A 21,239-nucleotide genomic window follows, 5' to 3' on the forward strand; every position below is an offset into this window, starting at 1 on the left:
TTAAAATTTCTGGATGTGGCCTCTTTCAGAGAGACTGGGTAAAACAAAAAGGTGGCAGTGTCTGTCTCTGTGAGATATGATCTCAAAGTGAGTGTGAAAGAGGAACTAGTTGGTGTTAATGGAGAGTGTGGCTGGGACATTATGGGTAACACTACATATGGATGTATACAAGTCAAAGTTAATTATTGGAGTTTGTTTCAGCCTCCTCCCCCTTCTCCAGTGTTAATGAACAGGTGGAGACTCCTTGCACAGAAAGGGCTAAGATAGTGGAAATAATTAAAGATTTTAACTACCCTGGAACTAACTGGAGCAAGAGCACTGTTGGAACAGTAAAAGGGCAGACATTTCTAAACCTATTACAATATTAAAAAACAATTTTAGGGTACAGCTTATTGAAGTCCCAACTAGAAGTGATACTCTTCTGGACCTGGTAATCTCAAACATTGTGGAGCTTATGACTATTGTACAAGTAAAAGAACATCTGGGTAGCAGTGACTAACATGATTTCAATTAACCTAAGCTGTAAACAACAAGCACATACTGGAAAGATAAAAACACTTCATTTTAAGAGAGCAAATTATGTAATATATATAAAAGTAACACCTACCATCATTAAAATATTCTCTGTACTGTCATGACTCATCATGCTGGTTATAGGTTGCAGGCAGCTCAAATCTCTGTAACTAAAGTGCTAGTTTACTATCAATCCATAATAAGCCACAAGCAACTGGATGGTAGACTGAATAAGTATATTGTAACAAGGCAAGTCAACAAAATGCATAAACAAATAGGTAGGAAATACCCATTGTTTTTGTATTGTTTCTATAGGCTTATGATTACCTATTTGTATTCAGCTAGCATTTCATTTTGTTTATTCACATTGGTTGTTTGCTCTGATTGTTTTTCCTATTTTTTATAGTAAGACAGTTAACTATATTGCAACAAGGCTAACCAGATTCTAACTGGTATAATTGGGGGATAATATAACAGCAGTAACCATTCCAAAAAATATGTCCTTATGTGCACTCTGGGCATACAAGCCTAAGTAGATCCTCAAAAGAGATACTCCGACTTAAGTGCTGTTCAGTCTGTGTGTAACTTTGGAAACGATCCTCAAAAGGCTTTTTCCAAAGTTACACAGAAGATCCGGCATGTGTAATTGAATTACACTGCCTAATTTTAGGATGCAGTACCGCATCCGCCGCTGGGGGCATTTCGAGTCGAAATGCCGTTGCTAGTATGCAAATTAGCACTTAAGGCGATCCACAAAGCTTTCTAGCTTCTTTTTGCGCCGTAAGTGTTATTTTGCAAGTGTAAAATTAGGGCTCGTTTTACAAAGTGTAAAGTTAGTCACACCTTGTAAAGGCCCATTGCAGCGACGGCATTTGGTATGCTTTCCCGAGGGAGAACTCCACGTCAATTTGTAAAAAACAAAACCGGCATGGGTTCCCCCCCAGGAGCATACCAGGCCCTTAGGTCTGGTATGGGTTGTAAGGGGACCCCCCCTACGCCGAAAAATGACGTAGGGGGTGGGGGGGGGGTGGGGGGGGGGGGGGGGGGGGGGGGGGGGGGGGGGGGGGGGGGGGGGGGGGGGGTCCCCCTACAATCCATACCAGACCCGTATCCAAAGCACGCTACCCGGCCGGCCAGGAAGGGAGTGGGGACGAGCGAGCGCCCCCCCCCTCCTGAGCCGTGCCAGGCCGCGTGCCCTCAACATGGGGGGGTTGGGTGCTCTGGGGCAGGGGGCGCACTGCGGGCCCCCCCACCCCAGAGCACCCTGTCCCCATGTTGATGAGGACAGGACCTCTTCCCGACAACCCTTGCCATTGGTTGTCGGGGTCTGCGGGCGGAGGCTTATCGGAATCTGGGAGTCCCCTTTAATAAGGGGGCCCCCAGATACCGGCCCCCCACCCTAAGTGAATGGATATGGGGTACATCGTACCCCTATCCATTCACCTGGAGGCAAAAAGTAAAAGTTAATAAACACACAACACAAGGCTTTTTAAAATATTTTATTATTCTGCTCCGGACGCCCCCCCTGTCTTCGTTATTAGCTCAATTACCAGGGGGGGCTTCTTCTTCCGCTCTCCGGGGGTCTTCTTCCACTCTCCGGGGGTCTTCCGCTCTCCGGGGGGGCTTCTCCGGACTCCGGGGGGCTTCTCCGGACTCCGGGGGGCTTCTTCCATCTTCTCCCCTCTTCCGCTCTTGACTCGGCGAACCCCGGTTCTTCTGCAGCTCTCCGGTGCCTTCTTCTTCAGCGCTGGCTGCCTGCTATGTTTGTGTGTTAGCTCGATTTCAAACAGGCAGCCGGCGCGGTCTTCTGTGGCGTCAATCTCTTCTGGTCTTCTGTTCTTCCGATGTTGCCTCGTCGCCGTTGTCGCTGTAATGATGGAAGCGCGCCTTGCATCACATTTATATAGGCATCACCGTCCCATCATGCTCCGGTAGGTACCCACGTGGTGGGTGCACGTGGGTAGGCACCCACCACGTGGGTACCTACCGGAGCATGATGGGACGGCGATGCCTATATAAATGGGATGCAAGGCGCGCTTCCATCATTACAGCGACAACAGGCGACGAGGCAACATCGGAAGAACAGAAGACCAGAAGACCCTGACGCCACAGAAGACCGCGCCGGCTGCCTGTTTGAAATCGAGCTAACACACAAACATAGCAGGCAGCCAGCGCTGAAGAAGAAGGCACCGGAGAGCTGAAGAAGAACCGCGGTTCGCCGAGTCAAGAGCGGAAGAGGGGAGAAGATGGAAGAAGCCCCCCGGAGTCCGGAGAAGCCCCCCCGGAGTCCGGAAGCCCCCCCGGAGAGCGGAAGACCCCCGGAGAGTGGAAGAAGACCCCCGGAGAGCGGAAGAAGAAGCCCCCCCTGGTAATTGAGCTAATAACGAAGACAGGGGGGGCGTCCGGAGCAGAATAATAAACTATTTTAAAAAGCCTTGTGTTGTGTGTTTATTAACTTTTACTTTTTGCCTCCAGGTGAATGGATAGGGGTACGATGTACCCCATATCCATTCACTTAGGGTGGGGGGCCGGTATCTGGGGGCCCCCTTATTAAAGGGGACTCCCAGATTCCGATAAGCCTCCGCCCGCAGACCCCGACAACCAATGGCAAGGGTTGTCGGGAAGAGGTCCTGTCCTCATCAACATGGGGACAGGGTGCTCTGGGGTGGGGGGGCCCGCAGTGCGCCCCCCTGCCCCAGAGCACCCAACCCCCCCATGTTGAGGGCACGCGGCCTGGCACGGCTCAGGAGGGGGGGGGATGCTCGCTCGTCCCCACTCCCTTCCTGGCCGGCCGGGTACCGTGCTTTGGATACGGGTCTGGTATGGATTGTAGGGGGACCCCCTACGTCAATTTTTCGGCGTGGGGGGGTCTCCTTACAACCCATACCAGACCTAAGGACCTGGTATGCTCCTGGGGGGGGAACCCATGCCGATTTTTTCTTTGAAAATTGGCATGGAGTTCTCCCTCAGGAATGCATGCCGCTGTCATTTTTTTTTTCCCCGACGCAACTTTAAGCCGTCGCGATCCTCAAAACCTAGTGCCTAATTATCAGTATTAGCCAGCTATTGTTGGGGTCATTCTGCAAGGTGGCCACATGAAGCTTTCCCTTTAAGACTGTACAATGGATGGGTGATGAGCTGCTAAGCATGGAGCAGTTAACTCTGGGAGGTAAGGGGATTAAGCTTGGTAGTTTCTGATTGATCTGGTCCCACACGTTAGCAGTCAGTTGTCCCTGAAGTGTCGGTCCATACGATCAGTTTGTTCTGATCAGGTCTTCATTGATGTAGGCACACATGGCAATAGGTCTCCCCAGCTCTGGTCCCAAGTCACAGCGACATTGCTGAGGTGCAGCTGTTTGAGGGAAAGAAAGCCAGCTGCAAAACATCTCTGCCTCACAGTAGAAGGGGGAAGAGCAGGCAGAAGATCATGCAGCCTGTGGGCAACCAGCTGCCCAGAATAATGAAGTCATCTTACTTAGACAAGCAACAGTTTGTGCAATAAGAGAGAAAGGAAGGGATAGTAAAAAACTCATGCCCTAGCAGTGGGTAAAACATAGTCCTGGCATTCCTCTGCCATAAGAGTTCACTTCACTGGAACTAAGGGGCCAAGCCCTACCCCTGAAAAATCTCCCTAATCACCAAATTATAAGGACCAGTGCACAAAGCAAGGTCCATAAAGACATGGATGAGTAAGTTTGGGGTGGAAGAACTCGACTGGCCTGCCTCAACCTGATAGAACACCTTTGGGATGAATTAGAGCAGAGACTGCAAAGCAGGCCTTCTCATCCAACATCAGTGCCTGACCTCACAAATGGACTCCTGGAAGAATAGTTAAACATACTAAATGTATGACTTGCTGCAACCAAGTAAATAGACTATTTGAGATTTGAGTAACCCATTCAGCAAAAGATAAATAGTCAATATTTACAGCAAAACCTGTGTCATTGCAAACTCAAACAATCATGTATTAAAAAAAATGTGCAAAACCACTATATATTACTTTTAAAATTGAAAAAAAATTGATTACAGCGCGGCTATCCTATTTATAACAATATAATTTTACCAATAAATAATAGATTTTGGAATTAGCAGTTGATTATTTACAATAATTAATCAGTTTTCCACAGAACTGAGCTTAACAATTTACAATCTTTTTAAAAATAAGAACGCCTACAGGAAAATCTTGACACTGATTATTAAAAAGTTAATAGAGGTACTTGTGTTAATTAACCAGAGTTAAATGCACAATTCTTCCAAGTGAAACCTTGCTACAGGTTACATTTTTTTCTGTCAACTTTATGCAAATGAAAACATTGCTTTATCTAAAAACACCTTAAAATTTAATTGTCTGGTGTTAGTTCCCTTTAGAATAATTACATCTCTGTTTAGCTGTTTTAAATGAAAATCACTTTGAGATTATAAAAGGATGAGTAGACTGAATATGTAACTTGAAATGAGGTAGAAAGTCTAAGGTTATCTGCATACAGGAAATGTGCATATCATTTCAAAGAAGTCCTGTTTTCTTTTATATATTTATTTTTTATTTTTTCATTTTTGTTTCTGTATATTACAACAAAAAGGTGACATAGGCAAAACATTTCATAGTTTATTCCTATGACATCTCAACTTCTCTTGTTTGTACTAAAAAAAATGGTTAGCCTTGGAGTTTAATCACTTAAAGCAAAAGCCTACTTCAAAGTGCATTGGGCTATGGTGGAATCAAATTATAATGACATTTTCTCCAGTTCTCTTTCCAGGCCAGAACAACATTAAAGGTCTTTCAACGCTCAGTAGCTTGAGATTAAACTTTTGTTGGCAGTCACCTCATCTGTGCTATATTGGTTTCAATATACTGTGAATGAAACATTTGTTAACAACAGGTTGTTCTCAAAATACTTTGCAATATAATAATACTAATAATAATTTATAGTTTATGCTTACTTTCAAGAGTACTGAAAATGTATTTATCCGTGATATATTTCTTCTAGTGTGACATATGTGAATTGCATGACAATCTCAGTGTACATTTTAGGCCCTCCACTGAATTCAGTTTTTAAGCAACAGTGACATAAAGATGAAAGGAAAAAAATACTACAAATCTATTTTTTTTCAGAAAGCTCCTTAGCCATGCTCAAGTACCATACACAGATATGAGACATGTGGTAACTTACAGGAGTTTAATTAATTTACCAAGCATTCCCAGAGTATGCAGATATAAGCAAATCAGCAACTCTCCCACTGTATTTTTCTTTATGTCCAATAAGATTAATTGCAAGTTGTGCAAACTTACAAAGCCAGACTGTGACACATGACTCACTGCCAGACTCTCTGCCACCCCTTCAACATATTTCTCCCCATGGGGCATATTCATGAAGGTGGGGTTCTGGAGCAGGGTGGGGGATATACATATACATGATCCACAATTACCAATTTATAAAATAATCCTCTTTTTTACAATTGAACTAAATCTACCCAGAGAAGCCACCCCACTAAAACCAGCATTAAAAGAGAAGTATGTTTTTCAAGAATCATACTTACCTAGGTAGATGCAGTATTGGTCCGATGCTGCATCTGTCCCCCGCTGCCTCTGCACTGAGAACAGAGCCATCGAACATCCCCAATGGCTTGGTTCTCTCAACTCCTCTAGCAGAGCGCTGTCAACTGTCAGTCAGCAGCTTTCTTCTCTGCTCCTCCTCACTCACTGGAGCACTGAGCTGTAGAGGGGCAGAGAGCAGCCTTCTCAGCGGCTCGCTGAGAGGCTGAGATGGGTATCACTCCAGGCACCTGGCGAATCCAGACTTTATTGTCGCCATGACTGGACTGATTTGTGCGACGTCAGCAGAGAGCAGACTTCAGTCCGCTCTCTGCTGAAAATGGGTCACAGGAGTGCAAAATAAATTGCACTCCTGTAACCCATAAGAGAAGCCCAGCCAAACGAGCTTAGGCTGGACTTCTCCTTTAATTCTTTATTAAAAATGTTTAGTTCTAGTGGGGTTGGTTGTTTTTGTATTATTAATGTGTGTATTTAAAACTTAGAATGTATCCCTTTAAAAGGGGAGCTATAATAAGTAAATGCAACTACTTGAAAAGATCACTTTTCTTTAATAATGTGTATGTATTTTTCTGAGACTGTCACAGAAAGCTATATTTAAATGTGTTAATGGAAGGGCAATTCTAAAACACAAAAATCAATGCTACATTTTTATTGAAAAGTGGTAGGTAGTAGTAAAATATAAAAGCTTAATGTATGATCTAAGTCTAGTACTGAAGGGAAGAACAGATTATCTTTTGATGTTTTGATTTAAGAATGTCATTGCAGACTATATAACAACATTGAAATCATGTGTGGGAGTGCAGACAGGAATGTTCAGTTTCAAATAAATTCCTGCACAGCAGAGGACATTTTTTCAATTGAAAAAGTATATCACTGAAAGTAAAACTAGTTGATTGTTAAGCAGATTTTAATAAATACCCCTTAAGAGGGGGGATATTATCACAATATGCCGATCTTTAAATGGTGACTCTAGCATTGGGAGGAAACTATTTAACCTCTAAAGAATACACATGGCCATACAATGAAGTTGGATGAAATGCGGTTTAATCTTAAAATGCATAAGGGGCTCTTTACTGTTAATATGGTAAAAACATGGAACTCCCTTCCAAAGTTGGTGGTGTCAGCGGTGTAGATAAATCCCAAAACATCCTAGATGTGTTTCTCAGCAAATACAATGTACAGGGTTATTTATTTCTATTAACTTTTTTCCCTGCCAATAACATACTTAATGTTCTACAGTAACAATGCTCACTTACCCCACTGTATCTATGGTGGAGTATTGCTGTCACCTTAGGCTTGTTTTCCAAGTTGGTCTGCACCACCCCGCCCCACCACCATTCCTCATTCCATACAAAAGACAGGTCGTGTAGTTCACAGAAGATTAAATTGTTTCAGTTTAGTACATCGGAAGTCACAAAGATATTGGATTCCTCCCAGATCAACAGGCATGTTTCTGCATAAAATGTACTTATCCAGAAATAAGAAAAAAATTGCAGTCACCAAATCTAATGCTGCGTACACACGATAGGTTAGTCTGATGAAAACGGTCTGATGGACCGTTTTCATCAGACCAAACCGATCGTGTGTGGGCCCCATCGGTTATTTATCCATAGGTTAAAAAAAATAGGAACTTGTTTTAAAATTATCTGATGGATAAAAAACCTATAGAAAAAAACGACCGTCTGTAGGTATGTCCATCGGTTAAAAATCCATGCATGCTCAGAATCAAGTCTACGTATGCTTGGAAGCATTGAACTTTTTTTTCAGCACGTCGTGTTTTACGTCACCACGTTCTGACACGATCGTTTTTTTAACTGATGGTGTGTAGGCACGACTGATCATCAGTCAGCTTCATCGGATAACTGATGGAAAAATCCATCAGACCGTTTTCATCAGACTAACCTATCGTGTGTACAGGGCATAAGCTGTGTTACTAAAAACAAGACTGCTGTGATTGTTAGGCACAACCGGATGCTCAACAATTGAAGTTTTGTTTTTTAAGCATTTGTCTTATATACTTTAAATGACATTCAAAAAAACAGATATGCATGTGCATAAAAGTCCTTATCCTCCAAGCAGTCTCCATGTTCAAAAAAGTCTATAAAAGTCTTTGATGTGTTTCCAGATTAACTGAATACCTAACCTAACCTAACCAAATCTATTCAAACCAATCAGCTTTCTCAGCAACACAAGGTTACAAACTTGGGTTGGATAAAAGGGGATCTGCCCCCAAAATCATATACTCCACAGGAGGTGGGCAAATGCATGCATTGGCCAGGTCTCCAGCTACCCTCTAGGGAGGGCCCCAGCATGCAATGCTATTGATAAAGGAGACACTACTTTGACCTTTTATTAAAAATTTTAATAGATGCTATAGCACTGGTTAGCACCAACTAGTAGCACCAAAACAAGATAATATGAGGACCTATCCAAATAATTCATTGCATTTGTATCCAATCAGGAGGGCACTTGTACTACATAGAGAATGGTAGACCTAAAGGAGTTTGTACAATCAGATTGTATAGTGTATAATGTATGGTCATCACTTACAGCTGTAGCATGTCACCAATCTTTTTTTAACTCAGAAATGTGTAATCATTCCATCAGTACAGAACAAAAAATGAAAAATTGAATGAACACTGTCACGTTTCTTAAGTTTACAGTGTCAATGTAAAGAGATTTTGGATGGGCATGCCCAAATGTTAACTATTAATAATTAAGTAGCTCAGGTGTTTACTTTTTTAATATTTTTTTTCTCTTTTCAACCTCCTTTTTTGGGCAGTAGGCACTGGCTTAATTTATTTTCAATATTTAAACTCATTATTGTTTATTTGCTTTGACAGAATACAGAAAGTTACCGTATATAAATTAGTAAAGCTCACAATGAATATGAGTATATTATATTTCATGTTAGTTGAAGGAAAAGTCATATTTCTCAGAAAATATTCTTAGCACAGGCATTGTTACTTCCTGTTTATTGACTAACCAAATGTATGGTGGTTATTTGGGGTTGTTTTACTTAATTTTTGCTCTTTATCTGCCTGTTAAACTGACTGAGAAATGTATCTCATATAGCATAATTCCTTGTTTCAAAATGTCTGAGCAAATAGCAGAGAACAGTTGACTATACTCCTATACTTGATATGGGGTATAAGAACCTCATAAAGAATATATATTTAAAGATATTTATGTCTATTTGTTCTTAAACTGTTTATACACGTGTTTACTTACTTGTTCCTCACAGGTCCATGGGAGAAATTTGCTGTCGATAGATTTTGACAGGAACTCGCATACTGAAAAAATCTATGATGATCATCGAAAATTTACTCTACGCATAGTCTATGATCAACTAGGACGACCACTTCTCTGGCTTCCAAGCAGTGGACTAGCTCCTGTCAATGTATCTTATTTCTTCAATGGTCGCTTGTCTGGGTTTCAACGTGGGGCCATGAGTGAACGAACTGAGATGGACAAACAGGGCAGAATCATTTCCCGGTCATTTGCTGATGGAAAAACTTGGAGCTATACTTATCTAGAAAAGGTATTTTTGACAGATGAAGTAATAAACTAGAGGATGTATAAGGCTAAAGTATTCATGTTAGGATTGATAGAAGGTAAAAATGTATATTAGGAGTAGTAATACTACATTAAGACTACAAGTCACCAGCAGTAGGTCATAAGCCATATTTTTAAGTGTTAATCTTTTTATTACTGATATATTTTCAACTAAATTGTGTTACATAGTTATTTTTTTATTTTTATTTTTTTAGTTCCATGAAAGAAAGATGGAATGCAATTAATTGAAACATACATTTTTTAAAAGTGACTTTAAGTATGTGTTGAGTTTATTTCTATTACTTTATGAAATATGCAGGTAATTTATTCTGTAAATCCATGTTACATGGGAAGAGTTAAATGAAAATTGGCCATTTATTTAGCATTTTTATAACAAGCACTATCATCATGCACTCATTACATAGAAAGAGTTACATTTTGTGTTTCTTTTTCTTAGATTATACTAGTATATTATTAAAATGCACATTTTTGCAGAGTGAAAAACATGGTAAAAATAAACAATTTCTGTCATTGCTAAGACTCATGTATAGTCACTATTCACTTGCATTAGGTTTAAACTTATATAATATATAAAATCAAGTTAATAATTTGTATGCAGCATTTTACAGCCTATTTAAATGGGAAACAGTGAAATAAACCTGTATTAACTTTTATTATTTAAAAAAGGAATCATTGGATCTTAGAATGTTCTTCCAAAATTTAATAAGGAATGGAAAAGGTTACTAAAATATGTTCCAGCAGATGATGTTTTATTGTAACAAAATGTTTGTCTTGCAGAAATAATTTCAAACTGTTTTATCTATGTATTTGCTATAAAATATGTTACAGCTTTTAAAGTCTACAAATGTGTATCTGTATTTCAAAAATATAAAATTCAGATGAAATACAGTTTTAAGACACGACTGTCATAAAATTTTATATTCTGGCTTTTGTACATTCCAGTAATAAAATGAAAATCTTTACAATGAAAATTTACTCTTCAAAACTTTATTTCCTAATGTAGGCTGTATCTTTCTAGCCCTTAAAGAAACGTTGTCATTAAAATAAAACAAAAAACGGCAAAATGTATTAAAGCGGGGGTTCACCCTAAAAACGATTTTTGAACATTACATCCAGCTCACTCTCTACATTGACAGTATGCCGTTTGTTTTTTTGTTTTTGCTGTACATACCTCGTACAGCTATTTTCTTCCCCAGCTTCCGGGTCGGGACTCCCGTGGAAGTGGGCGTTCCTATCCAGCAGGTGATTGACGTGATGACAAAAACGACCTCACCTCGTCGCATTAGGAGCGTCACGAGTTGCCGAAAGAAGCCGAATGGTGAGTCGGCGCTATACGACGCCTGCGCACCGACGTTCGGCTTCTTTCGGCAACTCGTGACGCTCCTTATGCGACGAGGTGAGGTCGTTTTTGTCATCACGTCAATCACCTGCTGGATAGGAACGCTGGATGTAATGTTAGAAAATCGTTTTTAAGGTGAACCCCTGCTTTAAGTACACCTAGGAGTGCCTGTTCACAATTGCTGCAGCCTCTCAAAATCACATATCACACCAGGATCCCAGCCAGTACTGATAGGCAAGGTTCTGACACTTCCAAAAAGTGTTAGAGCATGGAAATAAGCTACCCCACACACACTGACTTATGACTCAGGTGGGCAGCCTCACTAGCTAATAGGAAAGTTTAGGAGGGAGTAAGGTACAGGCAGGCTTCAGTACTACCAAGAAGCACCAAAGCTTAGTCTGTCAACACACCTCAGGATTTGCCCATGATGTGAGGGTTTGGGGAGCTGCTGCAGGTCCAGTATGTATAGAAATCATTTCATTGATGCAGTTTCACCTGCGGAAGCTTTTTTGTTTTATAAAGAACACAGGCATGTGTTGACTGTGTTCTTTATAAGACAAAAAAGCTTTGTCTATGTCTTGTTTGTTAGAATGGCCAGGAATTCAAGCTTGATGTGGGGTTACAGAGTCTGCTGTAGATACAATATGTCCAAACACATTTAGCCTAAATGTTTTTCTATTTTGCTACCTAATTACTATATATATATATATATATATATATATATATATATATATATATATATATATATATATATATATATATATATATAAAATTTCCAGTAGTAACTGTTAAATGACATATATATTGTTTTATTGTACTTGCAGTCAATGGTGCTTCTTCTTCAAAGTCAACGGCAATACATCTTCGAATATGATTCATCAGATCGTCTATACTCTGTAACCATGCCTAGTGTTGCTCGGCATAGTATGTCAACTCATACGTCAGTTGGATACATCAGAAACATTTATAATCCTCCAGAAAGCAATGCATCAATCATTTTTGACTTTAGTGAAGATGGCAGACTTTTAAAGACATCATTTCTTGGTACTGGTCGACAAGTATTCTATAAATATGGGAAACTTTCCAAGTTATCAGAGATTATTTATGACAGCACAGCAGTCACCTTTGGCTATGATGAAACAACAGGTGTTTTAAAAATGGTGAATCTTCAAAGTGGTGGCTTTTCATGTACAATCCGCTATAGAAAAATTGGACCTTTAGTGGACAAACAAATCTACAGGTTTTCTGAAGAAGGCATGGTGAATGCTAGATTTGATTACACTTATCATGACAATAGTTTTCGAGTTGCTAGCCTTAAGCCTATAATAAGTGAAACTCCATTACCTGTAGAATTATACCGATATGATGACATTTCTGGGAAAATTGAACACTTTGGCAAATTTGGAGTGATTTACTATGACGTTAATCAGATCATAACTACAGCCGTAATGACTCTAACAAAACATTTTGATACTCATGGACGAATTAAAGAAGTCCAATATGAAATATTTCGATCACTCATGTATTGGATGACTGTGCAATATGATAGTATGGGCCGAGTCATAAAAAGAGAATTGAAACTTGGTTCCTATGCCAACACAACAAAGTATACTTACGAATATGATGGGGATGGTCAGCTGTTAACTGTTGCTGTCAATGACAGACAAACATGGCGTTATAACTATGACCTTAATGGGAATCTATATCTATTGACTCCAGGGAATGGCATACGCCTACTGCCTTTAAGATACGATCTCAGAGACAGAATAACACGTTTGGGGGATGTGCAATACAAAATTGATGATGATGGATTCTTAAGTCAAAGAGGTGCTGATATTTTTGATTATAACTCAAAGGGCCATCTCACTAGAGCATACAACAAGGTTCTTGGATGGAATGTACAATATCGATATGATGGACTAGGACGAAGAGCATCATGCAAAACTAACCTAGGACTTCATCTTCAGTTCTTCTATGCTGATCTACATAACCCAACACGGGTTACCCATGTCTATAATCACTCAAACTCAGAAATAACTTCCTTATACTATGACTTGCAAGGCCATCTATTTGCAATGGAAAGCAGTAGTGGGGAAGAATTTTACATTGCCTCTGATAATACAGGCACACCACTGGCAGCTTTCAGCATTAATGGAGTAATGATTAAGCAATTACAGTATACGCCTTATGGTGAAGTTTACTTTGATTCAAATCCAAACTTCCAGCTTGTTATTGGTTTTCATGGGGGACTATATGATCCACTTACAAAGCTAGTACATTTTGCTCAGAGAGATTATGACGTGTTGGCCGGACGCTGGATATCTCCAGATTATACAAAGTGGAGGAAAATTGGGCAAGATCCTGCTCCTTTCAATTTATACATGTTTAAGAACAACAATCCACTGAGCACTGTAATGGATTTAAAAAACTATGTTACAGGTAAGATCTGTTGTCTGTCTAGTATGCACTTTAGGAAAACATTAGAGAGTTTCCAAAGTCAGAGGTGTTTTTTTTTTGTTTTCTTAATGCATTACCTGCAATAAGGTAAAAAAATGTACCTTGCTGTTTGTTTCCCCCCTCCCCCCCAAATACTTACTGGAGTCCTCTCTCGATCCAATGCTGTGCCTGTCTGCAGCAGTGCAGGTCTTTCCCCCTGGACAGACTGATAGCAGCAGAAACTAGTGGTTCCTGCTGATGTCAATCAAATCCAGTGAGGAAGGAGTGAGGGGCATGATCAAGCCTTTATATTTGTGTCTATGGATGCACAGAGCCCAGCTCAGTAGCATGCCTTCATGTGTGCCCACATAACATGCAGCTTGCTATCCTTGCATAGAGCAGGTAAGTAAACCGTTTTTTCTTCTTAGGTAAAAAAAATAATAACCAGTGTTTGATATCACTTTAAAGTGATTGTAAAGCCTCACACTGTAAAAAAAAAAACACATACACAGGGGGCACAGAGTGGCCCTGAATATCCTGTTCTCAGGTCCCCTGATGACGCTGTACACTCCTCCTATTCTCAGGAGCTGCTATCTATGGGGGCCCACCTGCAGGATTCCTCTAGAGCTGCACTGCCTGCATCCATTTGGAAAGGCAGTGCAGCTCGGCCCACCCCCCGCTCTCTGCTTACGTTTTAAGCAACAAAGATCAGCATCCCTCTATGGACATCCAGCTCCATCCGCCATTGATATTCTCACTGTCGCTGTGGCTTTGCACCACTAGGGGGGGTAGAAATACCACCATGCCACTATATGGGGAGAGAGTGCTCACCACAAGGGGCTAGACACCAAAAAGGGGCCAAGTATTTTATTATAGAGCTCCACCCAAAAGTGGAAGCCCTGCTTGTTTGCACCCTTCCCCCCACTCAACTGCCACATTTGGCACTTTTTGGGGGGGAGGGGGAGCGAATACCTGTCAAAACCAGGTACACGTTCCCACTCCTGGGTAAGATCGCTGAATCTTTGTGACGGTCCCTCCTTCTAAACCCCCCCCCCTGCTGCCTTCTGGGAGCTACACAGGTCCCAGAAGACAGCAGGATCATTCAGAAAGTGCAGCGAGACTCGCACATGCGCAGTAGGAAACAGGCTTTCTGTCTCCCCCAGCAAGTGTTGACGAAGGAGTGCTCCCTAAACCCAGAAGCAGGCAGCTACATACCAGTACATGTCTGCACGGGTCGTCTGTTGACAGTGTATTGTGGGTGAGCAGTTTGCACGTGGTTAAATAAAACAGCTCCATATCTAACTAGTCACATTAAATTACTATTCCTACTTAGAGATAAAGACAGTCTTCAGAGTTGTATTTCAGGATTGTGTTGTAATTTTACTTCTTTAACCACTTCACATCCTGCCCATTGTCATATGACGTACGCAGATGGGATCTCCCATCCTGGGCAGGCGTCATATGATGGACTCAGCTTCCTAGCGGTATAGGGGGCACGTGTGCACCACTGCATCCCCGATGAACCAATGCGCACGCCTGGCAGCCACGCGCGATGTCTGCCGGACACTCGCAACCACTTACAACAGAGCAGGAACCTCCTGTCAGGGGAGAGGAGACAGATCGTGTGTTCCTAGTATATAGGAACACCAATAGGTCTCCTCCCCTAGTCAGTCCCATCCCCCCGCAGTTAGAATCAAATTAACCCCTTGATCGCCCCCTAATGTGTTAGCTCCTTCCCTGCCAGTGACATTTATACAGTAATCAGTGCATGTTTATAGCACAGATCACTGTATGAATGTCAATGGTCCCAAAACATTGTCAAAAGTGTCCAATCTGTCTGCCGCAATGTCACAGTTATGATAAAAATCACAGATCACCACCATTACTAGTAAAAAATAGATGGTCTTTTAGATCAGCCAGAGGATACAAGCGAGGTGGATGGAGGAATCCCTCTTGCTGTGCTATTGTATTTTGACAGTGGGGATTCCTCCTCTCTCTGAATACAAAGGTCAGCGTTACAGCTGATTGGCTGTGGCCGTTGATTAAATTTATATTTTCCAACATTCCCAGTCAGCAGAAGCCTAACTAATGATTGACTTCGGGCAAGTGAGAGCAGCCATAGATAAATCAAAATTCAGGCTGTCCCCTTTGAACCATCCACATTTTGATTCATCTATGGCTAGCTTAACCCCAAGAACTTAGCCAAATTGAAGTAACTAATTAAAAGATACTGGAAACTGAAGTTTTTATTCCTTCTTGGTTCCAGAATCCCTGCACCAAGTACTTTGAGCCCTGGACCAGTACCAGAACAAAATTATTGTACAGGATGGGTGAGCAGAGGCATAATCTCATCCATGTGCCATTTTCCTTTATTCTTTATCGTCCAGTCACAGGCTGTGACTAATCCTGGACCAGACCGTATTGCTTAACTTTAGTGTAGTCTGCAGAGAAGTCTAGGTCCTGGCTATGCTGTGTGGCAACCATGTCTAGTTTACAAACTGGTAAACCATTTATAAATCCATTGACAGGTAGAACATTTCCACCAATTTACTTAATATTTAGTTGTTTACCTGGATGTCAGAACTAAAGTGGAGGACATTTCATTCTCCTTTAATTAAAGTGGTGTTTCACCTTAATACATACTCTGCATTAAGGTAACGAACCTTCTATATCCCGGATCCCTCCTCAGCTCCCCCTTACATTTACCTGAGCCCGATCTGGATCCAGCTCTGAGCATGAGAACAGGGGCTCTTTCCACTTTCTCGTTCCCCACAAGGCAGACTATTTGCATTGGCTCTTGTTGCTTTCAAACAATTCAAATCCTATGATGAGGAAGCAGGTTTCGGGCCAAACCCTGCTTTCTGTGGCTATGGACACAGGTAGCGGGACTCAGGAGCGAGTCCTCATGAGTTCCCCCTAGTAAGCAGCCAGGAGTACCAGCGAGGGACCCCAGAAGAGGAGGGTCAGGGTTGCTCTATGCAAAACAATTGCACAGACCTGTTTGTTATTTTGAAAAATGTATAAAATCACTTGAAATACATTTAATTTATTTTTTCTATATATAACTAAATATGAAAAATGTTGATGCATTTATCTAACTATTGTATGATATGCTCTTTAAAAGTGATATACCATTTGTGTTAATTTTATTCTGCCCCACAGTTTGCTTATGAGTTAATGTGTAAATTCCATACAAAAAATACATATTGCATCTCTGTCAAAGCCTAGGACAGTATCATTGTGGTTTACATTGCTTTAAATGTGTGGTGAGTGATTACAGAACATTTTTTCTCTTTCAATAGATGTGCAAAGCTGGCTGGTGATGTTTGGATTTCAGCTGAGCAACATAATTCCTGGCTTCCCCCGATCCAAATTACACTTTGTCCCACCCTCCTATGAGTTGAGAGAGAGTCAAGAATGTGAAAATGGACAGGTAAGTCTGGCTTCTTATCCATACACATGGATTTGCATTTCCATCTGTATTTCCTTAAGATGTTTTTTTATTTTAATGATCATGCTCTTTTTGTCTGCCTAGATAGTTATGTTAATTGCAGTATCATTAGATCTTTGTGTGTATGCCCTTGAGTTGTTTCTTGATTAACAATAGTACTGGGAAGTTTAAAGGTAGCTGGCCATCTGTTCCATCTACAGTATAACAAAATAACTTTTGGGAATATATTGCTCAAAATAGGAATACAGCTTGCAGCTAAGGTACTGCATATGTGCTTTATATAAGCAATAAAACAGTGTATTCTTTTTATCAGAAACAGGGAAGTGGTTCATTTTATGTTGCATACTATGTTTGCTCCATTATATTTCAAGGACATGCAGTGCATGGCAAAATGCAATAGGAAATGGATATACAGAAAATCTATATTTTCAAAGGGTCACAGAACACAACAGTGGAATCTTAAAAAGCAACTACAAGAAGCAATGTGAAATACGCTTTTAAAGAAGACCTATATATAAAATTTAAAAAGTATGACTGTCTATCAGGGAATTAAAAAGCACAATGTAATGTGAAATATAATCAATTAAAAAAATGTAGCTTATAGATACAAATTAGAAGCAGCAGAGTATTTTTGCAGATCTAGTGGTTCATGGTGACTTCCATTTTCGAGATGCACAGGTACCCAACATAATTGATGGCATATCCGCCTTATCTCTTTTTCTGATTACTAGATTACACTGTTGGTGTCATTAGGGATGAGGGAGGGGATCTAGGAACAGGAAGAGTTGATCAGTTACAACGTGTGTATCAACTAAAATGGTGGCCTCTAGACAGTGCAAAATGTTTGACCAAATGGGCCTAAGCAACAGAGCAGCTGACAAGCTCAACTTTTACTGGCAGAGTAGAGATTGTCATACATATCAGCTGTCTATATCTCTGAATAATTTTTGACAGGGGTTTTCTCTGAAGGCAACCTCTTCTATTGCATTTTTTATAATATGCAGAGTTTTAATTGCTTACATCAAGGTAACCATAGAAGAAGTGCAAGAGAACTTGGATGCAAAACAAATGCCCAAAGGCATTTCTGTCTCTGGGGAAATAAAAGCAAACATATTAAGTTATTTACTTGTCTTTGATGATTCTAAGCTGGAGTAATAGGCAACATATGTTAAGTGGTGACATATCAGCAGGAGGATGGTCATGCAGAACCATGCCTTAAGGAGGGAGGGGACTGCAAAGTACATATAGAACACTGGAAAAATATATTTTTTTCCTGCACTTTTATTAGACACATTATAGTAAAGCAAAATATTTTATAAGGCATTCCCCATTCATCATTCTATTTTCACTCACTAGACTCAGGTTTTGCAGATTTGCAGTGCAGCTTGCTGTTTTTACAAGTGGAGTGTACAGCAGTTATGCTCACATTTAATTAGATGGTATTTAATTATCTTCCTGGGCACAGATAAACGTGCTTTGTTAATTCTATTTTATGGCACGTAATTTTCCTACGCACATTTAAGACTTAATACTTCTCAAAAAATCTCTACTTTGGAAACAGTCAGCCTTAAAATTACTAGAAGAAAAAATGTTTCCGAGGATATTGCTCATGCTTGTTTAATACTTCATAGTTAATGCTATTTTTGTACTAATTTCACAGTGGAGTAGCACATGAAATTATAAATGTTTTGTACATATATTTGTGAACCATTTTCTGACTTAATGTAACTCTTTAGTTTTCTTGAATAATTGGATAACTTTTTTAATTTCATGTGATTTACTTTTGTGTTAAATTAAGGGCAAAATGTAATTAAGCCAGTACTGCATGACCTTCAGAACTCAGTACAGTCTAGTTACAATGGTTCATTGCTCTACTTTTAAACTTTCCACAACTAATTCATTTTTCTGTCTTCCAGCTAATTACAGGTGTTCAACAGACCACTGAAAGACACAATCAAGCATTTATGGCATTAGAGGGTCAGACTATAGTGAAGCGACTGCATGCAAACATAAGGGAGAAGCTGGGACACTGGTTTGCCACTACTGGTCCTATAATTGGAAAGGGAATAATGTTTGCAGTCAAGGAAGGCAAAGTGACAACTGGAATGTCCAGCATCGCCAGTGAAGACAGTCGGAAAATTGCTTTGGTGCTTAATGGAGCCCACTATCTGGAAAAAATGTACTATAACATAGAAGGAAAGGACACACATTGCTTTGTAAAAATTGGATCCTCTGACAGTGATCTAGTCACCTTGGGTTTGACAACAGGTCGCAAAACACTAGACAGTGGAGTTAATGTTACTGTTTCTCAGCCAACTCTGCTGATAAATGGAAGGACTCGCAGGTTTACGAACATCGAATTCCAACATTCCTCGCTAATTTTAAATATTAGATATGGATTAAACGCCGACACCCTAGATGAAGAAAGAGCAAGAATTCTAGATCAAGCACGCCAGCGAGCAATGGGTGCAGCTTGGGCCAAAGAACAACAAAAAGCAAGAGATGGAAAAGAAGGTAGTCGCTTATGGACTGAAGGAGAAAAACAGCAACTTTTAAGCACTGGAAGAGTTCAAGGGTATGAGGGATATTATGTCCTTCCAGTGGAGCAGTATCCAGAGCTTGCAGACAGTAGCAGTAACATCCAGTTCTTAAGACAGAATGAAATGGGAAAGAGGTAACAAATTAATCTGCTGTCATCCGTTCCTGGATGAATCAGTAGTAACAACTGTTATCTCCTCTCCTAAGGAGATGAAGACCTAAATGGGGCACTAGGCTGCAATGTTCAAGACAGTTAGGTAGCAAGAAAACTCACATTTTTATGAGTTGACTGCTGCTGAAAACCACAAATTGAAGTGGACTTAAAGCCTGATTTCAAATAAAATACAACTAAACACAAGAGTACCCCTTTGATATTACCCACTTCTTCTGGGTCACTGCTAAAATAATAATTATGGCCTCTGATCACCTTACTACTTTGACATGTGAGTAAAGTTTAAAAGATTTCAAACTGGCCGCCTTTACAAGACCTTTTGCTGAAAACTACTCAGACTGCTTCTTTGATAAGTATTCTGACATTTTGATTTAGGGATGCTTACTGCATTGCTTAAAAAGACTTTGGAGTAATTTGTAGAAAAAAAAAAACGAAAACAAAGAGCAGAGGATAGACATTGATGAGAAAACATGGACTTTACTTGCACTCTTATCCCAAAATGCTCTGTGACTTAATTTATCCATGAAGTGGGTAGAGTGTGATGTGTGAGTCAATTGGAGGCTTCACTACAGTTAAATTCATCCTCTTGTTTGTATTTGAGAAATTCATTGTGGACAATACAGTATAACACAGTTACAGGGTGTAGTCTGTTTAGAATCAGTAGTTTGTTGGTATCGATTTCAGTAGAGATGTGGGCATTGTGACACTACCGCAAATGGGCACCACTTCTGATCACCCTGTTCATATAAGAAGGCCAGATGGCACAATCACTGTTTCAGATTAAAACTAGAAATGTGTTTGTTTGGTCAAAACAATAAACTGAGACAATCACCTTACAGTCACCACAAAAAAATGACCTTTGTTTTTTTTGTAATATACATGTATGAACTGTTCATTGAGTTTTTATATTATTTTAATTTGCTGCTAAATGAAGATTAGAAACAGGCAAAGATAATTTATGGCAAAGTGTTTAAATTGTTTATACATAAATAAAGTCTCTAAAACTGTGGACAGTTGTATTTTGTACCTACCTACATTACAGGTTTTTTTCGTCCCCAAAAATGAACATTTTATATATTGCAGATCACACGTCTTTAGATATTATTTAAATTTTTACCTGGTGATTCTGCCAGGGTGTGGGGGGACTGTTTCACTTTTCTGACACCCTAAGTCTACTCTCCTGCTCTGAACTGCAAACACCTCCTTCTCTCCTCATTTCCATGTCATACAGCAGGGGTGGGGAACCTTTTTTCTGCCAAGGGCCATTTGGATTTCTGTAACATCATTCGGGGGCCGTACAAAATGATCAACTTAAAAATTAGCCTGTTATAGAGGGGATTAAACGTGCCCCCCCCTGCATCACTGGACCCCTTTACATTACACAGCACCCTGCATCACTGGACCCCTTTACATTACACAGCACCTTGCACCTCTGGACCCCTTTACATTACACAGCACCCTGCATCACTGGACCCCTTTACATTACACAGCACCCTGAATCACTGGACCCCTTTACATTACACAGCACCCTGCATCACTGGACCCCTTTACATTACACAGCACCCTGCACCTCTGGACCCCTTTACATTACACAGCATCCTGCATCATTGGACCCCTTTACATTACACAGCACCTTGCACCTCTGGACCCCTTTACATTA

The 21,239-nt window shown here is 40.5% G+C and overlaps 1 protein-coding gene across 1 annotated transcript in view; it reads left to right on the forward strand.

Annotated features, from left to right (window-relative positions):
- TENM2 (teneurin transmembrane protein 2) overlaps positions 1-20,588 on the forward strand; it is a 1,404,789-nt gene extending 1,384,201 nt beyond the window's left edge. Inside the window, exons 26-29 of the mRNA XM_040344668.1 lie at positions 9,312-9,608; positions 11,807-13,421; positions 16,721-16,851; positions 18,786-20,588. Of these exons, the coding sequence (XP_040200602.1) occupies positions 9,312-9,608; positions 11,807-13,421; positions 16,721-16,851; positions 18,786-19,547 (2,805 nt within the window). The 3' untranslated portion in view covers positions 19,548-20,588. The remainder of the gene's footprint in view (positions 1-9,311; positions 9,609-11,806; positions 13,422-16,720; positions 16,852-18,785) is intronic.
- Positions 20,589-21,239: the final 651 nt, after the last annotated feature.

The sequence above is a fragment of the Rana temporaria genome, chromosome 3, assembly GCF_905171775.1.
Source record: "Rana temporaria chromosome 3, aRanTem1.1, whole genome shotgun sequence".
NCBI classification, from domain to species: Eukaryota; Metazoa; Chordata; class Amphibia; order Anura; family Ranidae; genus Rana; species Rana temporaria.